This window comes from Oncorhynchus kisutch, linkage group LG19, assembly GCF_002021735.2.
Source record: "Oncorhynchus kisutch isolate 150728-3 linkage group LG19, Okis_V2, whole genome shotgun sequence".
NCBI lineage: Eukaryota > Metazoa > Chordata > Actinopteri > Salmoniformes > Salmonidae > Oncorhynchus > Oncorhynchus kisutch.
The window spans coordinates 5,521,863-5,547,810 of NC_034192.2; the positions used below are offsets into that span (position 1 = coordinate 5,521,863).

General features: G+C 43.9%; 1 protein-coding gene across 14 annotated transcripts in view; it reads right to left on the bottom strand.

Annotated features, from left to right (window-relative positions):
* Positions 1-25,948, bottom strand: part of LOC109910297 (protein phosphatase 1 regulatory subunit 12A-like) — a 76,357-nt gene that overhangs the window by 21,433 nt on the left and 28,976 nt on the right. For 4 of the 14 annotated variants that reach the window (XM_031798346.1, XM_031798348.1, XM_031798350.1 and 1 more), the window contains exons 3-19: positions 18,998-19,116; positions 13,278-13,437; positions 12,449-12,593; positions 12,237-12,311; positions 11,914-12,005; positions 11,144-11,304; positions 10,420-10,556; positions 8,770-8,877; positions 7,657-7,920; positions 4,957-5,048; positions 4,400-4,519; positions 3,689-3,841; positions 3,166-3,333; positions 2,782-2,940; positions 1,860-1,950; positions 1,051-1,233; positions 662-857 (exon numbers count right to left, since the gene is read on the bottom strand). In XM_031798346.1, coding sequence (XP_031654206.1) covers positions 662-857; positions 1,051-1,233; positions 1,860-1,950; positions 2,782-2,940; positions 3,166-3,333; positions 3,689-3,841; positions 4,400-4,519; positions 4,957-5,048; positions 7,657-7,920; positions 8,770-8,877; positions 10,420-10,556; positions 11,144-11,304; positions 11,914-12,005; positions 12,237-12,311; positions 12,449-12,593; positions 13,278-13,437; positions 18,998-19,116 — 2,423 coding nt within the window. The remainder of the gene's footprint in view (positions 1-661; positions 858-1,050; positions 1,234-1,859; positions 1,951-2,781; positions 2,941-3,165; positions 3,334-3,688; positions 3,842-4,399; positions 4,520-4,956; positions 5,049-7,656; positions 7,921-8,769; positions 8,878-10,419; positions 10,557-11,143; positions 11,305-11,913; positions 12,006-12,236; positions 12,312-12,448; positions 12,594-13,277; positions 13,438-18,997; positions 19,117-25,948) is intronic. The other 10 variants (XM_031798358.1, XM_031798347.1, XM_031798359.1 and 7 more) reach the window with 8 other exon arrangements.

Below are 25,948 nucleotides of genomic sequence, written 5' to 3' on the forward strand. Positions count from 1 at the left end.
TTATCGGACTGAGCTTGTTGTCATTGCAGGCAATCTCAACGCTATGCGTTACAGGGAAGACATCCTCCTCCCTCATGTGGTACCCTTCCTGCAGGCTTATCCTGACATGATCCTCCAGCATGACAATGCCACCAGCCATACTGCTCGTTCTGTGTTTGATTTCCTGCAAGACAGGAATGTCAGTGTTCTGCCATGGCCAGCAAAGAGCCCGGATCTCATTCCCATTGTGCACGTCTGGAACCTGTTGGATCGGAGGGTGACGGCTAGGGCCATTCCCCCCAGAAATGTCCGGGAACTTGCAGGTGCCTTGGTGGAAGAGTGGGGTAGCATCTCACAGCAAGAACTGGAAAATCTGGTGCAGTTCATGAGGAGATGCACTGCAGTACTTAATGCAGCTGGTGGCCACACCAGATACTGACTTAATTTAGATTTTGACCCCCCCTTTGTTTAGGGACACATTATTCAATTTCTGTTAGTCACATGTCTGTGGAACTTGTTCAGTTTGTGTCTCAGTTGTTGAATCTTATGTTCATACAAATATTTACACGTTAAGTTTGCTGAAAATAAACACAGTTGAAAGTGAGAGGACGTTTCTTTTTCGTGAGCTTATGAGGTTTAATTACAATAGGTCTGAACCCGTAGGTCTGCTCTCATTGCTGACCTTTCTCAGTGTCCCTGGAGGAGCGGCTGTAAGAGGAGGTGATGCCGGTCAGGCTGTTGGGCCTGTTGAGGGAGCTGGAGGTGATGCCGGTCAAGCTGTTGGGCCTATTGAGGGAGCTAGAGGAAGTAGAGGACGGGGTGGAGGCCGTGCTCAGGGTGGTGGCCGAGCTGGTGGAGGGACGGTAGCGCTGGTAAGTCTGGAGAGAGGAGAAAGAACAGGAAGTCCGGAATGGTTACAGTCTTCAGATCAAACAACCTGGGCTTGAGGAAAACCGCAACAAAATAAAATCTCAAAAGTGATTGTCAGTTTACACATCAACAGTAAACTCATATGTTGTATTTCCAGGTGGATAATAGAGCATTGTAAATAACGAGGAAGCCATCACATACCTCTTCGAAGCTGCGGTACCTTGACCGGTAGTCTTCCTCCTTGGTTTCACCAGTCTCCTTCTTCTCCTCCTGCTTCTCCTTGTCTTGTTTCTCCTTCTCTTCCTTCTCCTCGTCCCGGGTCCGTATGGGGCGACTCCTGCCGATGGTCTTCTCTGCCTCTTGGAGGTCAGTTAGAGTCACACCCTGAGAGGAAATTGAGATAATTTAGTGAATCTCTGACAAAAAGGGTTGCAGGAGCAATGTTTTTTACTTGGCCAATTTAAATTTCCTCATGGAGGGGAAAAACTACAAAATGGAATTAAATCTGCGTTTTGGAAGAGGAAAATGGTTAACTAATTTCAGGCATTCACTTATTGCACTGTGAACATTTGGGTTATAAAAAGTGGACAATTTAACAGGGCATTTTAAGCTGAACCATATTTAGTTATTTCAGATAGTATTAGTGACAGCGTGGAAAAGGACCAGCCCAGTTTCCTACGGCTTGTAAACAATCTCATTAAAACTCGGCACGCTTAGGAATGTTTGCCAATTTATACAAAGTTTATGTTTCCACAATAAAAACTGGCAACTTTTTTTATTTTTATTAACAACAATCAGTTCAGCTATATTACCCCAAGCCACATTAAAGGCAGAATACTTGATAACACGTACATAACTTTTTCTGTAGGACTCATAGCAGAGAAATGGACTAACCAACCATTACAAAGACCAATAAGAAGTGACTCAGTTGAAACTGCATTTATCGACAAGTATTTGGTTGGCCATTTAGGCCCAGTTCAGAAGCAGTCAGGACAGACGTCTTTACTAACCTGGGTAGACCGTCTGGACTGTCTAGCCTGTCTGGAGCGGGCTTTCCTCTGGGACTCCGACTCTTCATCCCGGACAGGGGTGAGGTACGACCTGCAACACAAACAAGGACATGCGTGAGGTATGACCTTGAACAAAAACAAGCTATAGCCACACAACGATGATCGACATGGTATTGCTGTGAGATTAGGCCATTTACTTTAACAGTTGTCGACAACAATCTAAAATGACAAATCTAACATCCAAGTGTTTTTTCTGCTCACCATTTAAATCAACCATATTCTTATTGTACTATCAGCTATGGAGATATTTAATCTCCTTTCACCTTTTATTTAGCGTTAGTCTCAAAATATAGCAAATATTGAGCGAGCAACAAGACGGGTAATTGTAATGTTCTCTTTGAAGAGGGAACGTGTTCCTTCATCCCACACAAAAATATCAACTCAATCACTTGTGAGCCTTGGCTAGGCCTTGAGAAACCCCATCTTCCTTATAAGGAGAACTTTCTGAAGCAGACAGGGTTCTAGAACCCTCCCAGAACAGGTGGCTTCTTTCAGCAGCAGTGATTTCACAGGAAGACGTGCTCTTAACCCCATTCATTTTAACAGACTCCCACTCCTCCTCCAGTGCGTACACACTGTAGGAGATCACACCCAATTCTCAAATCGAGGCAATGCAATCTCAAACAGCACAGGATTTTGCTAGCTTCAAGATATTCCGCTTTCTGAGAGACGGCAGTTATTACATTGTTTCTAGTTGCATAAACAAGAGAAGAAACATGAGCTGTGTGTAAAATAATAGACAATGTGTGTATCAGTGATATCCTTGTTTTTCCTCTGTGGGTGTCACGTGTGGGCATCCATGTGTGTTTCCATGTTTGCATTTCAGAGTGTGTGCGTTTGTGTAGGCGGAGGGTGCGCGTACGTGCGCGTGTCGGACCTGCGTCTCTCCCTGCCGTCAGAGCCAATGATAGTGCCAGTAGTGGACGTGGTGGTGGTAGAAGCAGTGTTAATCGTAGGGATGACTGCAGCAGACTCCTTCTCCCGCTCCTTTTCCCTCTCTGCACTCTCCTCTGCCCAGTACCTGATCCACAAAATTGTACACAGGACTTCAAAATATGACTAACATTTTTACATTCATGTGCGTAGGGTTCTCCCAGGATTTTTAACACCTGAAACAGACATTTCCTGCAATCTAGATTTTTTTTAAAATGGCCTTATGATAATAAAATAAGATGTACTTATTTTACATAGTGGTGCAATGCCCCTCTTTCATTTTTTGGGGAGATCCTTGAGTGTGTGTGTGTACCTGCTGGTGAGGCTGGAGGATCCGGTGCGGGTGGAGGAGCCCAGGCTGGAGAGCAGGCTGCGGTCACGGAAGCCGGTGGGCGAGGTAACAGACGAGGTGGTTGTGGTGGTGCTAGTGGAGGAAGAGGTGGTCGAACCCAGGTCTTCATGCCTCCTGCCAAAGGAACCACTGTGGATACCAGTGGAACAACAGTCAGATAAGAAATGAGAGAACAGGAAAGAGGGAAGGAGAGTGAAAGGTAGGCTGGACAGCTGGACAGGAGAGGACAAGGAATGACACGTTATGAAAACTAGGCTATCAAAAACAGTTAACACTGTGGCCTTTGAAGATGAATTCCTCTCCGTTAGCCATTACCCATTATTCCAAAATGGGGTTGATCTCTCTTCAGTTGATGGGAGGGTCAAGAGAACACCAGTCAAAGACGCATGAAACTACACAACACTTATGCAGCCGAGACCGACAGACAGGTGACAGAGACAGTGGAGGTAGAGAGGTTGTTGATCAGTGGGGGCTGGTAGTATACCTGCGGTAAATGCTGTAAGACTGGTAGTGGGAGGCGGGCGACTGCCAGGGTTTAGTGTTACAGGTGTTAGGGTCCAAGCTGGAGGCGGACGAGGACTTGGCTGGCACGTCCCGCGTGCTGCCGCTCCGCCCTAGCGTTAGCGTGTGGGACGTGCTGGCAGTGTGTGGAGGTGGGGGCGAGATAGGCATGTTAGCAAGGGGGCGCACACCACACACATTTACATAACATGTATAAAAACTAAGCTCTGACACGCTTGGTCCATGTCTTGGTTTCTTGGGCCGTAGTGATGGGTAATGTAGTTTTGGAACCTTGCAGGCTGTAAGAGCGTGACAATGGCAGATTGTAATGTAGAACCTGATGTGTAGTATAGAGAAACTAAAGGCACAGAAACCCGACAGGACTAGTACAGTCATGCAGGAGACTGTGGCGTTTGTGACAGAGGCGTTGGACTGACTTGCATGGATTTTCTCAGTAGATGTTTGCATGTTAAGCATGTACGTGCACTTGTGTCAAATGACAGTGCGAAATCAAATTGACATGAGGAATGAGCAAAACTACTAAGAGTCAACTGAAGTGGAACTGGATAGCTCCACGTTGTTGTTAGTAAGTCCAGAACTAGTACTGAATGAATGGAAGATGGTGTACTGATCTGGTGTAGTGAGTCAGTCAGGTTGAGAGATGAGGGGTAGCATATCGTGAAGCGTGGCTAACCTGCGCTGATAGCTGGGTGTTGTTCGGTTGGTGGAAGCGCTTCCTTCACTGTTCTTCAGCTCATCGTCCCAGCGTCTCCTGGTGTAGGAGCCGCTACGTACCAGACTAGCAGCAGAGTCCCTGGGATTGGAACCACACTACAATAGCACCCAGGGCTCCACAATATGCTGGCAAGGACCTGCAGCCTTGTGCTACAAGTCAATACTGGATAAATCCTCAAATGTTCCTAAATGTAAATCAGTAATGACTAACAAAGTATCAATGATCGATATTTGTAACATTATATTCTAGATAGTCAATCTGATTGTTGCTTGCCAAATGTGAACATTGAGAATAATAATTTTCATGTAACTAATTCCTACATTTCAAAGAAATATGTACGAGGCCACTTTTTAAATATAGATTTTTCATTGTAAACTGAAGTACTCAGAGGCAGCAGAGCAGCTACATAAAGACAACATGCAGTGCTGCTTTGGGCCTGTAACACAGCAGTGAACAGCAGGTGGTGCTCCTGTCTATGTACTTCTCCCTTCGGAAGGACCACGCTGGCACTTCACCTGTTCTCCTTCTCGTCAATGTCTGATGTACTGGCCAGTCTCCTGGGGATGGTGGGGGCAACGTAGGCAAGTCTGGTTCCTTTGTCTTTTTCCTGCACATGAAACATTGGAGCCATTTGCTTGAGCTCCTAAACAAACACATGCTACATCTACTAACATTCTTCATGCATTGTCCCCCAGCCAACAAACCAGTTGTCAACCGACAGTGGATTTCAACTTCAACCTGGCAACGCAACTTATCAAAACAGTCTGGAATGGTGAACCATCAACTTCATATGAATGATGACATCCGTTTCAAATCGTGCTATATGTCCAGGCAGCTGGACACACACACACACACGTGTATCCATCTTTATATACACACACACACACACACACACCACACATATACATACACAGCTCAAAAAAATAAAGGGAACACTTAAACAACAATGTAACTCCAAGTCAATCACACTTCTGTGAAATCAAACTGTCCACTTAGGAAGCAACACTGACAATACATTTCACATGCTGTTGTGCAAATGGAATAGACAACAGGTGGAAATTATAGGTAATTAGCAAGACACCCCCAATAAAGGAGTGGTTCTGCAGGTGGTGACCACAGACCACCTCAGTTCCTATGCTTCCTGGCTGATGTTTTGGTCACTTTTGAATGCTGGCGGTGCTTTCACTCTAGGGGTAGCATGAGACGGAGTCTACAACCCAAACAAGTGGCTCAGGTAGTGCAGCTCATCCAGAATGGCACATCAATGCGAGCTGTGGCAAGAAGGTTTGCCAGGTCTGTCAGCGTAGTGTCCAGAGCATGGAGGTGCTACCAGGAGACAGGCCAGTACATCAGGAGACATGTAGGAGGCCGTAGGAGGGCAACAACACAGCAGCAGGACCTCTACCTCAGCCTTTGTGCAAGGAGGAGCACTGCCAGAGCCCTGCAAAATGACCTCCAGCAGGCCACAAATGTGCATGTGTCTGCTCAAACGGTCAGAAACAGACTCCATGAGGGTGGTATGAGGGCCCGACGTCCACAGGTGAGGGTTGTGCTTACAGCCCAACACCGTGCAGGACGTTTGGCATTTGCCAGAGAAGACCAAGATTGGCAAATTCTCCACTGGCGCCCTGTGCTCTTCACAGATGAAAGCAGGTTCACACTGAGCACATTGACAGACGTGACAGTCTGGAGACGCCGTGGAGAACGTTCTGCTGCCTGCAACATCCTCCAGCATGACCGGTTTGGCGGTGGGTCAGTCATGGTGTTTGGTGGCATTTCTTTGGGGGGCCGCAAAGCCCTCCATGTGCTCGCCAGAGGTAGCCTGACTGCCATTAGGTACCGAGATGAGATGCGGTTGGCCCTGGGTTCCTCCTAATGCAAGACAATGCTAGACCTCATGTGGCTGGAGTGTGTCAGCAGTTCCTGCAAGAGGAAGGCATTGATTCAAAGGACTGGCCTGCCCGTTCCCCAGACCTGAATCCAATTGAGCACATCTGGGACATCATGTCTCGCTCCATCCACCAACGCCACGTTGCACCACAGACGGCAGATGCTTTAGTCCAGGTCTGGGAGGAGATCCCTCAGGAGACCATCCGCCACCTCATCAGGAGCATGCCCAGGTGTTGTAGGGAGGTCATACAGGCACGTGGAGGCCACACACACTACTTGAGCCTCATTTTGACTTGTTTTAAGGACATTACATCAGTTGGATCAGGCTGTAGTGTGGTTTTCCACTTTAATTTTGAGTGTGACTCCAAATCCAGACCTCCATGGGTTGATAAATGTGATTTCCATTGATCATTTGTGTGATTTTGTTGTCAGCACATTCAACTATGTAAAGAAAAAAGTATTTAATAAGAATATTTCATTCAGATCTAGGATGTTATTTTAGTGTTACCTTTATTTTTTTGAGCAGTGTGTGTATATATACACACACATGTATACATATATACGTATACATATGTATACATATATATCACACACACACACACACAAGTTTGGGGTCACTTAGAAATGTCCTTGTTTTTGAAAGGCACATTTTTTTTAAACATTGATAAAAAATACAGTGTAGACATTGTTAATGTTGTAAATTACCAGCAACCATCACTCATGTGTTCCAATGGCACATTGTATTAGCTAATCCAAGTTTATCATTTTAAAAGACTAATTGATCATTAGAAAATCCTTTTGTAATTATGTAAACAGCTGAAAACTGTTGTTCTGATTAAAGAAGCAATAAAACTGGCCTTCTTTAGACTAGTTGAGTATCTGGAGCATCAGCAATTCTGGGTTTGATTACAGGCTCAAAATGGACAGAAACAAAGACTTTTCTTCTGAAACTCGTCAGTCTATTCTTGTTCTGAGATATGAAGGCTATTCCATGCAAGAAATTACCAAGAAAATTAAGATCTGGTACAGTGCTGTGTACTAGCTTCACAGAACAGCGCAAACTGTATCTAACCAGAATAGAAAGAGTGGGAGGCCCCGGTGCACAACTGAGTAAGAGGACAAGTACATTAATGTCTAGTTTGAGAAACAGATGTCTCACAAGTCCTCAACTTGCAGCTTCATTAAATAGTACCCGCAAAGCACCAATCTCAACAGTGGAGAGGCGACTCCGGGATGCTGGCCTTCTAGGCAGAGTTGCTAAGTCCTATAGGGTCAGACAGGCACTGAGGCCTGGGGTCAGAGTGTGGTGTTCGTTAGCTACTGACCTTCTCTTTGTCCTTGTTGTCCAGGGAGGAGGAGAGGCGGGGGCTGGAGGCCGAGCGCATCACCCCGGCCGTGTCCTTCTCCTTCTGGGCCTCCTTGGTGGCCGTGATCTCCGCCAGCGCCCCGTAGCTGCCAGTCTTCCTCAGGCCCAGGCGCCACGACGCCGGGGACTCGTCCGATTTCTTCGTCTTGTCATCCTCCTGTTTATCTTTAGGGGAGACCTCTTTAGGAGAGACCTTACCAGCAGGGGACACCTGCTGGGCCACCTGGGGGAGAGAGATGAGAGAGGGGTTCGTGGTTAGCCGTTAGCTTAGACACGTTAATAAAGGGGGTTTATTCAGAACGCAGACGAAGGCAGCAGTCCGGGGTTTAGTTTTCTTGGGTGAAGAACACAGCAGTCCACAGAGGTTAATCAAGAGGTCAAAAAGCAAAGGAGTTTTGGTGTGGAATGAATCTGCAGAGGCTACTGTCTGATCTCTGGCAGCACAACAAAATGCAGGGGATGTTTTGAGTAGAGGCGCATGTTGGAGGGGGAACCAAAGGTCTGGAGACATGCTTGAGACCCCACAAGTGACTTGTACCCCTAGAAATAACATAACCACGTCTAGGTCGACGGCTCCCTTGAAAAAGAGACATTGGACTCAATGGGACTCCCTGATACAATAAAGGTAAAAGTAATAAACTCCGGTATTAGACTTTTGACTGAGGGACAGAGTACAAACTCCTTACTCTCAGCAGCAGTGGCAGGCCTAGAATCAGACACTAAAGAGACTAAACACCATTCACTGATAAACTCCAGTTAGTGCATGGATGGATGGTACTGGTTCAAGTCAACCTGTTAGGGTTTAGAGGGCTGTTAAGTCCACACATAATGGCTAGAGAGACATCAAATAGACAATATTTAGAGCACATGAGCCACAGAGAAAGCATTATAGAACTGTGTTTGAAGACACATGCAGAAAATAAAATGTTTTGGCGGGGAAGGGACTGTCACTAGGGGGGTTAGCAAGAGTGTTGACTGGATGGGCTATTGGGGTCAGGTGATTAGGCAAGTTGCTGTTTGGTGGGAAGGCAACAAGGTAACTAATAACTCTGGGAACACACCAATGCCTCACCATGGGTTTTTTGGGCACAAGAGAAATGCCAGTTTTGCGCAAGCCTTGACGCCATAATGCAGGACAGCTTGGCTCCGCCACAGGCAAGAGGGCAGTAATATAATCAGACTAAAGCCAACCAAGACAAGAGCCATGATGAGAGAGGGGCGGACAGAGACAAAGAGAAACAGAAACAGAGTAGAGACAGAAGCAGCAGCAAAGACGGACAGTACCTTGCACAGACAGAGACAATACATATTTTAAGGCCTGATCACACCACACAATGTTTACTGACAAGGGGGTCAATCGTTTCTATTGGTTGAGTGAGTGATCGTTCTCGCAGGACACGGGGCTTTTTTGAAGAGACAAGACCATGCTAGTCTCAAAGCGGACATTGTTAATTGTTTTGATCACTCTCGTTAGACAGAAGACATTGTGGTGTGTGTGTGTGTGTGTGCGCTAGGCAATAAAGTAGGAGGGGAATAAGGGCATTTCTACGAGAGATAACAGGAAATATGGATAACTTGGATAGTGATAGGTATATTTCATAGTCTGGACTTCAGCTTGAATGCAGAGTCCAAGAAAATGCAATCAGATGGAGGATACATCCAATGGGAGAAATTTCCATGGGCACAAAACTTGACAATTTAAAAACGTGACCATTTAAAAATGTGTGACTTCAAAGTGAGGTAAAAACAGTAGTAGTATAGACCGGGAATTGTTTGTAGCGTAACAGTTTATTTTTTCTAGTTTAATGATACTGTGCCAGTGGTGTTGAAGGAAAGACAGTACGTTTGTAGTATCATTAGGATAATGTGGTTAAGTCCCCCGCCTCAGTTCTTATGCGGGAATAAAGCAGAAGTGCCCTCTGAAGAGAGTAACAGGTCTACACTTAAAGACACAGTATATGGACTGAGGTCACCGAGTACATTCAGTCAGCTGCAGCGCCACATCTGCACTGCAGAGGGCAGCAGACAAAGGGAAACTGTGGGGCCATTTTTTAACGATAAAATCCCATCCTCATTGTGTCTCGTAATAATCAACACTGCTAAAATATCTGACTGATGACCCCTGGAAGGACACAGGTAAGGCCAACAGTGTTAGTGTACCGTTAACATCGCGCAATGACTACTCACCCCCATGTACAACCACTGCCATGCTTGTTGAAGACCAGATCTCCAGTTCTTCAACTAATCGTAACTCTCACGCCCTGGGCCTCTGACACTTGTGTCTGTTCAGTGTACCGCAGGTGGTGACAACAAGACCTACACAAGTGTTGTACTATTCATGTGACAAATCCAACGTAACCCCCTTTATGTAAGCTCTGTGTAACTTGAGCCAAGCGTGAAGCGTGGGTTTGTGTTAACGCTTTAACTAAATAAGACATTGAATTATATCGATCTGTATACCGGTGAGGTGTCCAGATGTCTCATCTCAGGGCCTCGCGTGAAAGCTGCATTCATAAACTGAGCTTAGGCATCGCTATGTATCCTGGATGACAGGTTACAGCCTAACGCATCAGCGGTTAAACCTTCCTTTTAGGTTCTATAACTAACAATCTTCTGGGACACGGAACCACTTGGTCAGTCATGTGACTGTAGAAAGAGTTATGCAGAAGAGGCTGACAAGGACTAGTGGAGGACTGCAGTGGACCTATCCACCAGGCCGTACCTTCTTGACAGGCGAGGTGAGAGTCACCTGGTTAGTGGGGCTGGTTGGGGAGGTGGAAGACACCGTAACGCTGGTCGGCGTTGGCACCACAGCAGTGCCGTTACTGTTGCTCACAGGGACAGGCGTCTTGCTCTTGTCTGGAGGGGAGGAATAGAGGTGCCAGTATGAGTTACTGATGCATAAAGACGGGTCTATACTTCATCTAACTACATGTCCTATTTTAATGGTCTACAGACAAGTGTCGTTGGAAAAAATAAATAAAATGATACTCAAGTAGACTGTTGTTTTTAAGATATTGTCTGATTAGCCAGGTAGCAAGCTACAGTGCTAGCACCAAACCCCTCTTCAGAAATGTGTTTTAGTACTAAAATAACTTTTAAAACAGATGGGTTTGTTGGTGTTAAAATAGAACAGGTATGCTTTTTGGACCATATTTAGCTGATGTCATGCAGACCGTCGTTTGTGTTTATACTTTTTCATAAAGATTAACGACCATAGGGGATGTCATAACCAACAACGTTCATGTCGTTACAACAAATGTATACAGACACCATTCAAAAGACTACATCTACAACTCTTACAATCAGTTCAACTAATGTAGACAGGGTCTAAAGACTCCAGACTTGGACTCTGGGATAATGGCTTCGATTGAAATCAGGTCAAGGTTTAGAAAGACCCTGCCTGCCATTGAGGTTATTGTACCATTACAGTAGGTTGAACGTACCGGCTTCAGTCTCAGACTCAGAGTCTTCCTCATCTTCCTCCTCGCTGGAGCAGCTGGACTCCTGGTCCTTCTTGCCCTCCTCTTCCTCGTCCACCTTCTCCGGTTCCAGGGTCTCGATGCGCAGGGCGGGCTTCTCGGGCTCCAGGAGGAGGGTCTCTTTGCTGGAACACACAGAATGTTTGGTACTTTCAGTCTGCATGGATTCATTATCAGACTACAAAGACATGTGTGCACCATTTCAGAGTAACACCCATAAACCTCCATATTATCAGGGTGCCTCAATGACTTGGAGCTACTTTCAATGAAAACATGGTATTTCAAACAGGCACTTTAACAATGGTTTGCCCCGTGGCCTAGACCTCAAATCAAATGTTTATTAGTCACATGCGCAGAATAGAACAGGTAGACCTTACAGTGAAATGCTTACTTACAAACCTCTAAACAACAAAGCAGTTTAAAAAATATGAAAAATAAATCAAAGGAACAAGTTATTAGAGAGCAGCAGTCAAATAATAGCGAGACTATATACAGGGGGTACCGGTACAGAGTCAATGTGCGGGGGTACCGGTTAGTCAAGGTAATATGTACATGTAGGTAGAGTCATTAAAGTGACTACGCATAGATAACAGAGTAGCAGCAGCGTAAAAGAGGGGGTGGGTGACCTAACCTGGGGTTAATGCATAAAAGATTAACAATCCATTACATGACTGTATTTCACCGAGTGACTACCTAATGTCACGTCACCCCCCCTTCCCAACCAGGACATTTACCTCTTAATGGATTTTAGATTTTGATTGTTGTCCCCGGTGGTCGTCGTCTCTATCAAGGGAGACTTCTTAACATCCTTCTTTTCACTATTGAGCTGCAACGGGAGAATGTTTAATGACTGACGGCAGTTAGTACCATAACGCCAAACTTTCAGCCGTGAAAAACAGAATTGTCAGATTTGATCAAGGGCTTGTGCTATGCTTACACCTGCAAGGCATATACCAGTGATCCGCAGTTTCACTTTTGAAAGCTATAATAACAGGTTATGCAGTTCATCCAGGCTCAAATGAAAGCGCTTATGTGAGCATTAGCCACACTGGCTTACCAGATTCTGCTTCTTCTGTAATTCCTCTAAGTAGCCAAGGACATCTTCATCTGCAACATCAAAAGATGTCTGACCCTGAGGAGGAAACAGACAATTCTCAGAACTAGTGTTATGAGAAAAGCACATATGTGCAGTACAGAACATGCTCCATATTCAACTGAACCTTAGAGGGTATGGATAGAGGATGGAGACTCCGTAGAAGTACTACTCACCACTTTATTGATAAGGTCCATGTCACACAGGTTCTCCACCAGTATCTTGCAGGCCTCCTCTTTGCCCCAATGTGAAGCAGCATGGAGCGGGGTCCAGCCGTCAAAGTCTTTAATATTTACATCATACCCTGCTTGGATTAAAAGCCTGGGGGGGAACAGATGGGGAGGGGGAACAAAAATAGTATTTGAGATTTAGCTAATCTTGTTTTCTTGGATTTGGTGCTGAAACCTAATCTTATCAGTCATTGCCAGTGTCCAGGCTTTTGTTACTGTGGCAGCATTATGGCTGTATTTTGTATTAGTTACGCAAAAACAGAACCCAAAGAAAAATAAATGAAAAAGTATTCCATCAACTATTTGCATAAGCGCAAATACATTTGTGCAAAGGTTTAAGACCCATATTTCAGTCAATAAACATCTTGCAGGACAGGAAAAATGTTGACCTCTGAGTGACCTCTGAGTATCTGGTACTCAACATGGTAGATGTTAGTGTTAGCCAACTATGGCAGTGGAGTGTGTGTGGGAGACTTTGTTGGCTGCATTCCCAGGAGCAGATGGACAGGGTGCTGCAGTCCCTCCCTTAGGCAGTCTGTCTGTACTGACAGGACAGAGCTGAAGATGGGCTTTTGATAACCATTGATGAAGTAAAATCCCACAAGGGACATGACTATAAGCAGCATCCACCTAAGAACAAATACCTAACGATAACAAGTGGAAATCTCTTTTAAATCAGCGTTAATAAAAGGTGATAAGTCTAGAATATAAAAGGAATCCAAAGATGGGCTACAGCTTGTTAGAGGTAAAGGCGAGGTAAGGAGTCTGGACTTACTTTAAAACCTCAGCGTATCCCTTGGCGGCGGCCACGTGGAGTGCGGTCCCCCCGGACTTGGCGTGTCGGACGTCGTTGATGGTTCCGCTGTTGAGCCACTGCCGGGCGTCCCTCAGCATGATCCGCTCCTCCTCCTTCCTGGCCGCCTCGATGTCCACGCCTGGTGGGGGCGGAGTTTAACGGTGACCACTGTTAGTCTGGCCTCGGTGGATTAACGGCTACTTAAATAAGAGGCCCGTCCCTATAAACACTGGATATTATCTAGCAGTAGAAGGCAGAAACTGTCTGGAAATAATGCTGCCTTTCTGGCATTCAACCCCAGGGAACTAACATTAGAATATTACAGAAATATTATTACAGTATATATATATATATATATATTACAGAAGACATGAAAACAGAACCCTGAAATTAGCTGAAACTGGACATACCACATGCTTGGCACACATGGCCTTAAGTGAATGAGTTGAATGCTCACACTCAAATTGGGAACTACAGTCCAGAGTTTCATTTGAAACTAACCATGGATGAAAAAGTCAAAATGCAGCTGAAACCCTTTACAGAGCAGAAATCTGCTGTGGAATATTACACAACAGGCTAAATTTCCCTACGGTTTACACCGTGGTGTAAGCGAGCTATGGACATCTGACATACGTTGTATGGTGAGGTGTCAAAATTCAAGCCATGTAGGCATGTAGTTGAAGCAAATAATCCACTTGTGGTTGTGCAAAGCTAGCACTCTTTTCCATTAACTGGAGGCCTCTGACAAATTGCTTATTTCAATATTTTGTCAATGTTATCACTGCTTTGGGACAGAGCAAACAGTACGTTTTCCATGTGGGTCAGTATGTCTAAGGTATAGGCCGGCACTATACAGGCTGTTGCAGGAACAGGCGTGTATTGTCTTGCTGACACTCGACTGGAACGCGAGACGGCTGAAATTTGGAGCGACTGGTGAAGGTGTGTGACTACTCAGCTCTGAGTTGATTGTGCTCAACTACATAAACAAATGAGCATAAGTGCTCTGGGGTGGAAGCCAACAACACTTCAGCTGATCCTATAGGTTTAGGGTTCCTCGTATGATGCACAGTCATCCCTCATTGGTCAGCTCTTGCAAAAAAGGCTGGACTTTCTTTTCTATCCATTCATGAAGTCACTTAATTTTTCCATTCATGAGAAGGCCAAGGACAGTCAAGCAGAATTAAAAAATAAACAAGATTGACAAAGATCGAATAGAATGTCCAGGAATAATCTGATTTTATTCAGAAATAGATCAACATTAGTTAAATCAGCGCTGGTTAACACTACCTGTCATTGTTGACGAGATTAACGAGCTGAAGCGTGACTAATTAAAAGGACAAAAGATTTCAACTGTCTGACAGTGTGTTAGGCTGGATGGACAGGGAGCAGTTAACTCCAACCAGAAGTTCAGGCCTGGGGCCAGCGGTGGAGAACAAGGGACGATGAGACGGTGATCTGTCAGCTAGGGGACCTGGGCAAGAATTCCTGCCCAAATTCACTGACAAGAGCGCCGCTTGTCTGCATGCTGCGTTTCAATCGTGAGAAGGAATTAAGAGGACTCAGGTCTGAAATTGACTCCTGGCAGCCCAAAAAACAATCCTGCTGCACAGCTACAGCTCACCACAGTCCATCTAGTTTGGTTTTACTTTCACATTGTGCATTAAGAGTTAATGGTTGTGACAAAAACACTTCTAGCTAATCTACAGGCCTTTGCATTGACATGGCCATCCCTTTCATCAACGACACCTTGGGTTACTATGATGTCTGGCTGCATGGAATAAACAAGCCCCATTTGAAAGGGGGATGGGTGTGGCTCTATGAGTCAAATCCCTGACTCACTGCACAAATTAATGTTCCAATGAAACAGAGATTTTTCCAATACAGAAGTGACTCAATGGGTTCAGGCTGGTCTTGGGGGGAGATGGCACCATGGCTGCAGTGTTGAGTAATGCGTTGCACTTTAGTCCAGTCCATGTGATGCCATTACAGTGTAATACACAATGCCCTGCTGTCATAATGGATCTCAATTAGTCCTTTATTCTGCTGGGCTGCCGCGCATGCAGCCTGTGGAACGGGTGGACTGTGGTACAAAAGGTGAGATGTCCACAACCTCACAGATGCATGTTTTACAAATGCACCAGCAAGGCAGGGGAACTCTATTAGTCAATGCATTATCAACATTACTATCCCTGCAGTAATTGGCCTGTATAAATGTTTATTGCAACTGCTACAAATCGGGCCTATCGCTTACTAGAGAGCAGGGACATTTAAGGAGTAGCCTGTACTGGTTCTATAAAAAGGCAGGGAGACTAATAGATCCTAAGTAGGACCACAAAACAGCAGCCTGGTGGAGGAACTGGACACATTCCAAGCTGCTTTTTCAAGAGAATATTGCACCTTCTACCGGGACCATGAGAAAATAAAGAGAGAAAAGCCAGTAGACCAGAAAACTGACTGATTAAGTCCCCACCACACTCCCTCCCACTCTCTCAAAGCTAGGCCTGCATATGGTCTGGTAAAACCAAAATATCCCAAAGAATCGGCCATGGAGCAAACATGTGAATCCTCTGAGGAAAGTCACCTCTGAGGATGTGATAACACAGGACTAAATTCAGCTGAGGGAAAACCTGTTGACAAGCCAAAACTAAAATTACCCCAAGGAATTGAGCAGGGAAACTGTGTGTGTGTTGGGGGGGGCACCAGAGACAGCCCTTATGGGCAGCTACAGAGGGAGTGGGGGGTGGTACAGGCAAGCCCAGTCACCTGGCCTGCGTGGAGCAACTGTCCGGGAGGCAGAGAAGGAATCTGAAGGTGGAGCCAGTCGCATTGTTTGCATGTTAAAAAGGCCCGGTGGTTTGATGTCTATCATATGACTGATGGTAAATGCAGTGGTATGCAACACTGGTGCTGCAGGCAGGGGTTTGTGTGTCTGTCAATAAGGGATCTTGGGAGCTGGCATGCTGACGTCCCGCTCCAAAGCCGCAGACTGCATATCCATCAAGCACAGCAAATGAAGACAAAGCTGCAGTCGGCTGAAAGCTGCAGTCGGCTGAAAGCTGCAGTCGGCTGAAAGCTGCAGTCGGCTGAAAGCTGCAGTCGGCTGAAAGCTGCAGTCGGCTGAAAGCTGCAGTCGGCTGAAAGCTGCAGTCGGCTGAAAGCTGCAGTCGGCTGAAAGCTGCAGTCGGCTGAAAGCTGCAGTCGGCTGAAAGCTGCAGTCGGCTGAAAGCTGCAGTCGGCTGAGACGAGTGGGGCTCCCGTGGGATAAGACCCCGCCTCCGTTATATAATTATCTTAAGTAGCGTAGCATGCTAACGAAACAGGAGAAGAGGTCATAACTGCTGAATGAATTCTGCACATTCAGCCCTTAGGACTAGAGGAGTGCTAAAAGGGATAGGGCTCTGACCACCTCAGCCAAGCCCTGCTCCAGGTCTCTCCACCTCATACCCTGACCTGGTTCATGTTACTGGGGCTAGTCTGGTTCTACTTAAGGCTGGGCTGTATAACGTATTTAACTATATACCATTACTGCTGCATGGACCGGTTTGGGTTTGTACTTTACCTTCTGTAAAGGTATTTGTAGGTTTGGTTTGTTAAATGTGATACGCTGTGTGTAATGTCCATTTTTATAGTTGACACGCTACTTGAGTCATCCCTCTCCACTCCATGCCACTTTCCACACAGACCTAGCACAGCCCACTGTCACTCGAGAGCTTTGTTGTTGCTTGACCACGAGACACAGCCAGAGTGAAATTACGAACGCGCCCTATCTATTCCGATTTCCAAGCACTCGTCTGAGTGTGCCAAAGCACAGAATAACTGATGAATTTATGAACGCTCAACACCTGCTGAATATGGCCGGTGTCAGTAAACACCGGCTGAAATTGTTGCCAGCAGCACAGTTAATCACCAACACTCTGGATAACATGAAAACAGCTTAACCAGCTCTGCTAGGGCAAGTAAAAGGGTGAGTGATGTGTTCTCTCATTCATGTCTGGAATTAACTTGCAAGCTAGCTAATTTTAGCCAGTTAGCTTGACTGCCGTTGTGAGGTCAGATCTCTCAGATCAACACTACTCCTCGGCCAGAGCGTCCAGTGTGTGCTCGAACCCCTCCGAGCACGAAAACAATCTGAATTTACAAACATCTGACAATGCTCTGAATTTACAAACACCCGGAGCGTTTTCTGGCACACGAGTGAAGTTTACGAACACACCCTTAATTCAGTCTGCATGGTCAAAGCAGCACAGACTATAGGGTCCCTTAGGTTCCTACCCTGTCAACTCCTCCCTGGCATTTTCATACGTTGTCGTGTCAAACACTTCAAAATACCCACTACTAAAATACCCACCATAACATTTTACCCAATTGTTTTGATCTAAATCAGTAGTCAAATCACAATTGCAACATTTGGTTAAAACTAAGGCCTAGTTTTTTTTGCCTATATTGTGCAGCCTTTACGTGGCAGTGTGGACATTCAAATGAGTGCAGGAAATGTAGATTTAATTATTATTATTTTTTTCCGGTTGAAGTTGAATTGAACAGTAGAAAACAGAATGGAGAAACATTCCAAGTGATTTCAATGTGTTGCCACTGTAGGATCACGCACTACTCAAAGCAAATGTAGAACTTTAATTATTAAAAAACATAACATACCGTCAAAAACAATTTCACCTAGTTCTACTCTACACCTTACGGGAGGCGCAACCGAAGCAGAGAAGGGTGCAAACAACAGAGGGGGTGGGCCTGCTGTCTGACAAGCTGCAACCTAACTTCTAATTATGGCTGGTGGCTAGCATGGCTAACAACGTAAACAGAGCAAAGGTGTCCAGCCACACTTAAGTGGATTTGATGAGGTGAATCTGGAATGGCTACTAGGTGAAGGAGAGCGCCATAATCTTCCGACAACGCAGCAGCATCATGAGAAGAGGAGCAGTTTGTCCCAGGGGCCATTAGCACGTCTGAACAAGGCCTCCCACCAGAGCGTGGGGTGGGAGGGGGGTACATTTCATAATTTCAAGAACACAGGGCCAAAAATAGAAAAAGCCTTCCATCCAGTTTAGAATCAAAGAGAAACAGTTTAAGTGGATCGCATTAATCTCCATTATGTAACTTCTCCACTGAGGCAAAGCTGCCGGGACTGGGTCTCACTTGATTTCATAAATGCTTTATGACATGGTACACGCATGACATACCTGGACATCATGTACGTAAGCATGGTATTGGGTGAAGTAGTAAAGGGGGAATTATACTAGACCAGTGAGATGTTGGCCATGGAGGCTGTAGTGCTATTGAACCAAGCGGAGTGCACGCCACTGGAGGCCTGCCAAGACCTGCTTCCTGATATGACCGGAGGCCACAGCGGCCTAGATGCAGGTACCACGATCCATTGCACACACACACACCAACTCTCATCCCTAAACAGTCTATTTGGAGAGGCAGTGCATAACTGCCTGCCTGGTATGTAGCAAACACAGAATGATGCTAGCAAAGTAGCAGCACTCGTGTGTCATTAAAAAGTCATCTAATTTGAAACGTTAATGAAAAACATTTACATTATGTCGTTTTAGTCCCATTAATGATGTGCTTGGTGGACAACATTTGACCGGCAATGGTTCAACTGAAAGCAGAAGTGAAAGTTGTTGTTGATTATCAGGTCAGTGTGGGGCAGACAGTGAGTCAGTGCTGCGGTCCGTCTGTACCTTGTCGGTTGATCTCATTCTTCAGGAGCTCCTCCATGGCCTCCTCCTCAGCGATGTCCAGTGGTGTCTCCCCCTCACTGTTCACCACCCCCACACTGGCTCCCTGGCCAATCAGATACCTGCACAAACACACACACTTACTTAGGACAGGTAAATAGTAGTCCAAGTAGTATTAGTAACACTCAGTAGTAGTAAATTCCTTCATCACTGAATCAATATAGATGGATCAAGTCTCTTATTTAACCCAGGTGAACACAGGTTCACTCAAAATTCCTAGGAAATCATGTCCATCTCAGGCCTATATAAAGCTACTGCTGTAGGCCTATGAAAGGTTTGAAGAGAAAAATGGTCCAAATTCTAGCAAGACACATTTACCAGGATTGGAAAATAGATGCATTTACAAATTACCATAACTCTGTCAATAGTTTGTTGTTCACCTGCAGGGAAACAGTCGAGTGAATATATTATGAAAACCTGTATGTCATAACCAGGGATTCCCTTTACGAAAATGTGGCGCCAGACATTTGACCAGCAGCATTTAAACATTTTAGTAATTCATATTAACAGAACATACAAGTTGAGGATCAACAATGTGTGGTCTTTCTTACCAAAGTCGCACTTTGAATAATCGTCCACATTTTCCTTAGCCAACAAGACGAGTAACGAAAGGCAAAATCACTAGCCTTTGTCAATCTACTAACCCCCATAGTAGAAAAGGTGAACTATTCTATTGGTCAGCTTGTATAAAAATAAATAGCTTATTCCAAACAGATTGTGGGACAATTGTAGGATGATCTCAAACAGTCATACTGGTTGTAAGTCTAGGCTACATTTAAAAAAACACATTAAAAAGCAAATGAGTGATGCAACATCAGACTGCTCGGGATCTGACCGTAAGGCACTAGAGGTTAGTGCGTACAGCCCCGTACATGACTGGGGCCAAGCTTCCTGCCATCCAGGACATATACACTAGGTGATGTCAGAGGATGGCCCCCAAAAAATTGTCAAAGACTCCATTTACCAAAGTCATAGACTTCTCTCTGCTACTGCACGGCAAGTGGTACCGGAGCACCAAGTCTAGGTCCAAAAGGCTCCTTAACAACTTCTACCCCCAAGGCATAAGACTGCTGAGCAATTAATCAAATTGCCACCTGGACCCCCCCCCCCCTTTTTTTTTACACTGCTGCTACTCGCAGTTTATCATCTATGCAGTCATTTTACCCCTACATACATGTACAAATGACCTCAACCTGTACCCCACACACTCGTAACAGTACCCCTGTAACCATTTCTTGAACTGCATTGTTGGTTAAGGGCTTGTCAGTAAGCATTTCACGGTAAAGTCTACAACAGCTGTATTCAGCGCATGTGACAAATAACATTTTTATTTGGTTAACAACTGTAGCATTGTAGCTAAGCCTAACCCTTTTCCTAACCTTAACAGTCTCCTAACCTGCCATGCTAATTCACCTAACCTGCTGTGTCAACAAATCTGTCGCGAAACCATCAGTTGCATAAGGCCGGAACTGACCAATGGCAGGTTCCTGATATCAGGGAACACCCATATCAAGAAACACCCCAAATTGCAGTCTGTTATTACACCATATTCACCTGAGGGGTTTACTGTTGTATCCCTCCACTGACCTAACCACCTGAGGGGTTCATGCTGTCATTCTAGTACCCTGCCTCTAATCAGACAACTAGTTCACACATTCACTGCATAATTAGCCTAGTGATTCACCCGTGTGGTCAATCACGCTCCAATTATCTTTTCCTCATGGATTTCTCACCCTGTGCTGGCTGATTCAAGAGGCTCTTGGAACAGCAGGAGATCTTGACTCCTGCTGCTACCAATTACAGCCATGGAGAGACGCAGACCCTTCTCATTAGAACACACCACTTGAAACCGGCGCATTCCGGTAACTTCCCTCGTAATAGAGATTCAGCGACCGCCATTACATTTTAGAGTTCCACATTGTCTTCAAATTCACTTTCACCCCATTTTAGCTGGGCTTTACAAGGTGTGGTTGGGCCTTGTGGTTAGGAGTTCACCCTGCCATCTACTGCCGAGCGATGTGTTTGAGATCGGTTGGGTTTGATCAAAAGTACTTGGTTTTCGATTTTGAAATAAAAAAAGTGTGGGTTGAATGCTGTAACAGAATAAAACAATTACCAAAAGTCGCAAGATGGTGGTGACTACACAATACTGCTTATTAGGGCCTGGGAGATATGGTAAAAACAGCATATCATGAGATATACAGTACAAGTCAAGTGTGTTCTTTATTTTTACATTGTAAAATAATAGCGAAGACTTCAAAACTACGAAATAACATATGCAATCATGTAGTAACCAATAAAAAGGGTTAAACAAACCCTTTGCATTTATAACAGCTTTGCACACTCTTGGCATTCTCTCAACAAGCTTCATGAGGTAGTCACCTGGAACGCATTCAACTAACAGGTGTGCCATGTTAAAAGTATGTTTTTTGGAATGTCCAATCAGTTGTGTTATGGCAAGTTAGGGTACTATACAGAAGGTATTTTACCACAGGTCTAAGTCTAAACTATGGCAAGAAAAGATCAAATGAGCAAAGAAAAAAATGACAGTCCATTAGTGTAACTTCTTTGGGACTGGGGGGCAGTAATTGAGTAGCTTGGATAGAAAGGTGCCCAGAGTAAACAGCCTGCTACTCAGGCCCAAAAGCTAGAATATGCATATAATTCGTAGATTTGGATGGAAAACAGTTTCTAAAACTGTTTGAATGATGTCTGTGAGTATAACAGAACTCATATGGCAGGCAAAAACCTGAGAAAAAAAAATCCAACCATGATGTTTGTAGGTTTAAGTCTTTGCCTATCCCATATACAGTGTCTATGGGGTCATATTGCACTTCCTAAGGATTCCACTAGATGTCAACAGTCTTTAGAACCTTGTTTGAGGCTTCTACTGTGAAAGGGGAGAGAAAGAGAGCTGTTTGACTGAGGTCTTGCAGAGTGACATGACGCGCACTCCCGTGAGAGGTAGCTGCGTTCCATTGCATTTCTAAAGACAAAGGAATTCTCCAGTTGGAACATAATTGAAGATTAATGTTAACCTTTTTGGGATAGGGGGCAGCATTTTCACTTTTGGATGAATAGCGTGCCCAGAGTGAACTGCCTCCAACTCCCAGATGCTAATATATGCATATTATTATTGGATAGAAAACACTGAAGGTTCTAAAACTGTTTGAATGATGTCTGAGTATAACAGAACTCATACGGTAGGCGAAAACCTGAGAAAAGTCCAACCAGGAAGTGGGAAATCTGAGGTTTGTAGTTTTTCAACTCGGCCAACATTGAAGATACAGGTTGATATTAGTTATTTCACTTCCCAAGGCTTCCACTAGATTTCAACAGTATTTAGAACCTAATTGGGGATTCAACTCTAAAAGGAGGGGCTCATAAGGGCTCTTTGAGCGAGTGGTCTGGCAGAGTGCCACAGCCTCGGTCTGGCGCGCTCACGTGAAAGGTAGCTACGTTCCACTTAATTTGTACAGACAAAGGAATTGTCCGGTTGGAACATTAATGAAGTTGTTAAAAACATCTAAAGATTGCTTCCATACTTAGGTTGGCATGTTTCTACGGGCTGTAATGGAACCTTTTGAACTTTTCATCTGACACGACCTGAACGCGCTTTTGGATTGGTTTACCAAACGCCCTAACAAAAGAAGATATTTGGACATAACTGATGGACACTATCCAACCAATCAAATCATTTAAGGTGGAACTGGGATTCCTGGGAGTGCATTCTGATGAAGATCAAAGGCAAGTGAATATTTAAAATGCTATTTCTGAGTAATGTTGACTACCCAATATGGCAGGTAGCTTTTTGGCTGCTTTGTTGTCAAAAGGCTGTACTCAGATTATTGCATGGTTTGCTTTCTCCGTAAAAAATGTTTTATCTGACACAGCGGTTGCATTAAGGAGAAGTTTATCTAAAGTTCCATGTATAATAGTCGTATTTTTATCAATGTTTATTATGAGTATTTCTGTAAATTGATGTGGCTCTGCAATATTACCGCATATTTTAGAACTACTGAACGTAATGCGCCAATGTAAACTCAGATGTTTTAAAAATATAAATATGAACTTTATCAAACAAAACATACATGAAGTCCTATGAGTGTCATCTGATGATCACGGGATGATTTAGTTAATGTGAGTAGCAAGAACATTTCCCAGGACATGGGCAAAAAGCTTAAATTATTCTAAATCTAATTGCACTCTCCAATGTGCAGTAGCTATTACAGGGAAATAATATCATGCTATTGTTTGAGGAGAGTGCAGTTATGAACTTGAAAATGTATCAATAAACCAATTGGGCACATTTGGGCAGACATGATACATTTTGAACAGAAATGCAATGGTTCATTAGAACAGTCTAAAACTTTGCACACTGCCTCCATCTAGTGGGCCAAATCAAAATTGTGCCTAAACTGGAATACATTGTGGCCTCTTGCATTTCAAAGATGAAGAAAGAAAAAGTATTTGTATTATCTTTTACCAGATCTAGTGTGTTAAACTCCTGCTTTAATTTCACATTTCCACAAGCTTCAAAGTGTTCCATTTCAATTAGTGTCAAGAATAATGCATATCCTTGAGCTACAGGCAGTTAGATCGGGTGTCATTTTAAGCATTTTAGGCAGGGGGAAAAAAAGGGGGTCAGATCATTAAGACATTAAAGTCAGTCAATACGGAAAATATCAAGAACTTTGAAAGTTTCTTCAATTGCAGCATATTTCCAAAGTTGTGGCAAAATGGCTTAAGGACAAAGTCAAGGTATTGGAGTGGCCACGGGCTAAAATAGAAGACATTTCTATTTCTGACGCAGATCGTGCTGCAAGTCCTGCCTCTCCCATCTCCTCATTGGTTTATAGAAGCAGGGGGGAGACTATAAAAATAATTTAATGTAGGGTGACGCACGTGCATAGGCAGTTTGGGTTCTGTGAAAGAAAGGGAATATTTACTAGGATTAAATGTCAGGAATTGGGAAAAAACGGAGTTTAAATTTGGCTAAACTTCCGACTTCAACTGTGTGTATGTATGCATGTATTTGATTGAGGTTGACCGATTAGGGCCAATTTCAAGTTCTAATCACAATCAGTAATTAGCATTTTTGGACACCGATTACATTGCACTCCACGAGGAGACTACGTGGCAGGCTGACTACCTGTTACACAAGTGCAGCAAGGTGCCAAGGTTAGCTGCTAGCTAGTATTAAACTTAGAAATAAACGATCCAGCTTAACATAATCACCTGTTAAACTAGTAATATCAGTGTTGTTATCTAATTTGTCCTGCGTTGCCTGTTAATTTATCATTGAATCACAGGGGATGATTTAACCTTTTGCGTGTAGGGGGCAGTATTTTCGTTTTTGGCTTTAAAAAACGTACCCATTTGAAACTGCCTTTTTCTCAGCCCCAGAAACTAGAATAAGCATATCATTGTCAGATTAGGATAGAAAACACTAAAGTTTCCAAAACTGTAAAAATATTGTCTGTGAGTATAACAGAACTGATATTGCAGGCGAAAGCCTGAGGAAAATCCAATCAGGAAGTGCCTCTTATTTTGAAACCTCTATTCCTATGCAAGCCTATCCTCCATTTAAAGGTATATCAACCAGATTCCTTTTTCAATGGCTTCTAAGGTGTCAGTCGTTAGACACAGTTTCAGGCTTTTATTTTGAAAAATTAGTATGAAGGTACACATTTGCGCAACTGAGTAAAGCCGCCATTGTTCCTCCCGCTGTTTTTGAAAAACCTAGACACTCGGGTTGATATATTATCGAATATATATTTTAACATGAGGAATGATTATAAAAAACGTTTGACATGTTTCTGTGGACATTATGGATATTATTTGGAATATACGTCTGCGTTGTCGAATAAATCCTGTGGATTTTTGAACATAACATGACAAACACGTTGGTATTTTGGGTATAAAAATAATCTTTATGGAACAAAAGGAACATTTGTTGTGTAACTGGGAGTCTCGTGAGTGAAAACATCCGAAGATCAAAGGTAAACGATTAATTTCATTGCTTTTCTGATTTGTGACCAAGCTTCCTGATGCTAAGTGTACATGATGTTATGCTATCAATAAACTTAATCAATACACAGAAGTATATCAATACACAGAAGTATATATTTTTACACCTACATATTTAGTTAAGAAATTCATGTTAGCAGGAAATATTAACTAGGGAAATTGTGTCACATCTCTTGCGTTCATTGCACGCAGAGTCAGGGTATATGCAACAATTTGGGCCGCCTGGCTCGTTGCAAACTAATTTGCCAGAATTGTACATAATTTTTTACATTATGACATAACATTGAAGGTTGTGCAATGTAACAGCAATATTTAGATTTAGGGATGCCAGAACGGTTCCGTATTTCACTGAAAGAATAAACGTTTGGTTTTCGATTTAACCATATTAATGACCTACGGCTCGTATTTGTGTGTTATATTAAGTCTACGATTTGATAGAGCAGTTTGACTGAGCGGTGGTAGGCAGCAGCAGGCTCATAAGCATTCATTCAAACAGCACTTTCCTGCGTATGCCAGCAGCTCTTCGTAATGCTTCAAGCATTGCGCTGTTTGACTTCAAGCCTATCAACTCCCGAGATTAGGCTGGCAATACTAAAGTACCTATTAGAACATCCAATAGTCAAAGGTATAGGAAATACAAATGGTAGAGAGAAATAGTCCTATAATAACTACAACCTAAAACTTCTTACCTGGGAATATTGAAGACTCATGTTAAAAGGAACCACCAGCTTTCATATGTTCTGAGCAAGGAACTTAAACGTTAGCTTTTTGACATTGCACTTTTACTTTCAACACTTTATTTTTGCATTATTTGAACCAAATTGAACATGTTTCATTATTTATTTGAAACAAAATTGATTTTAT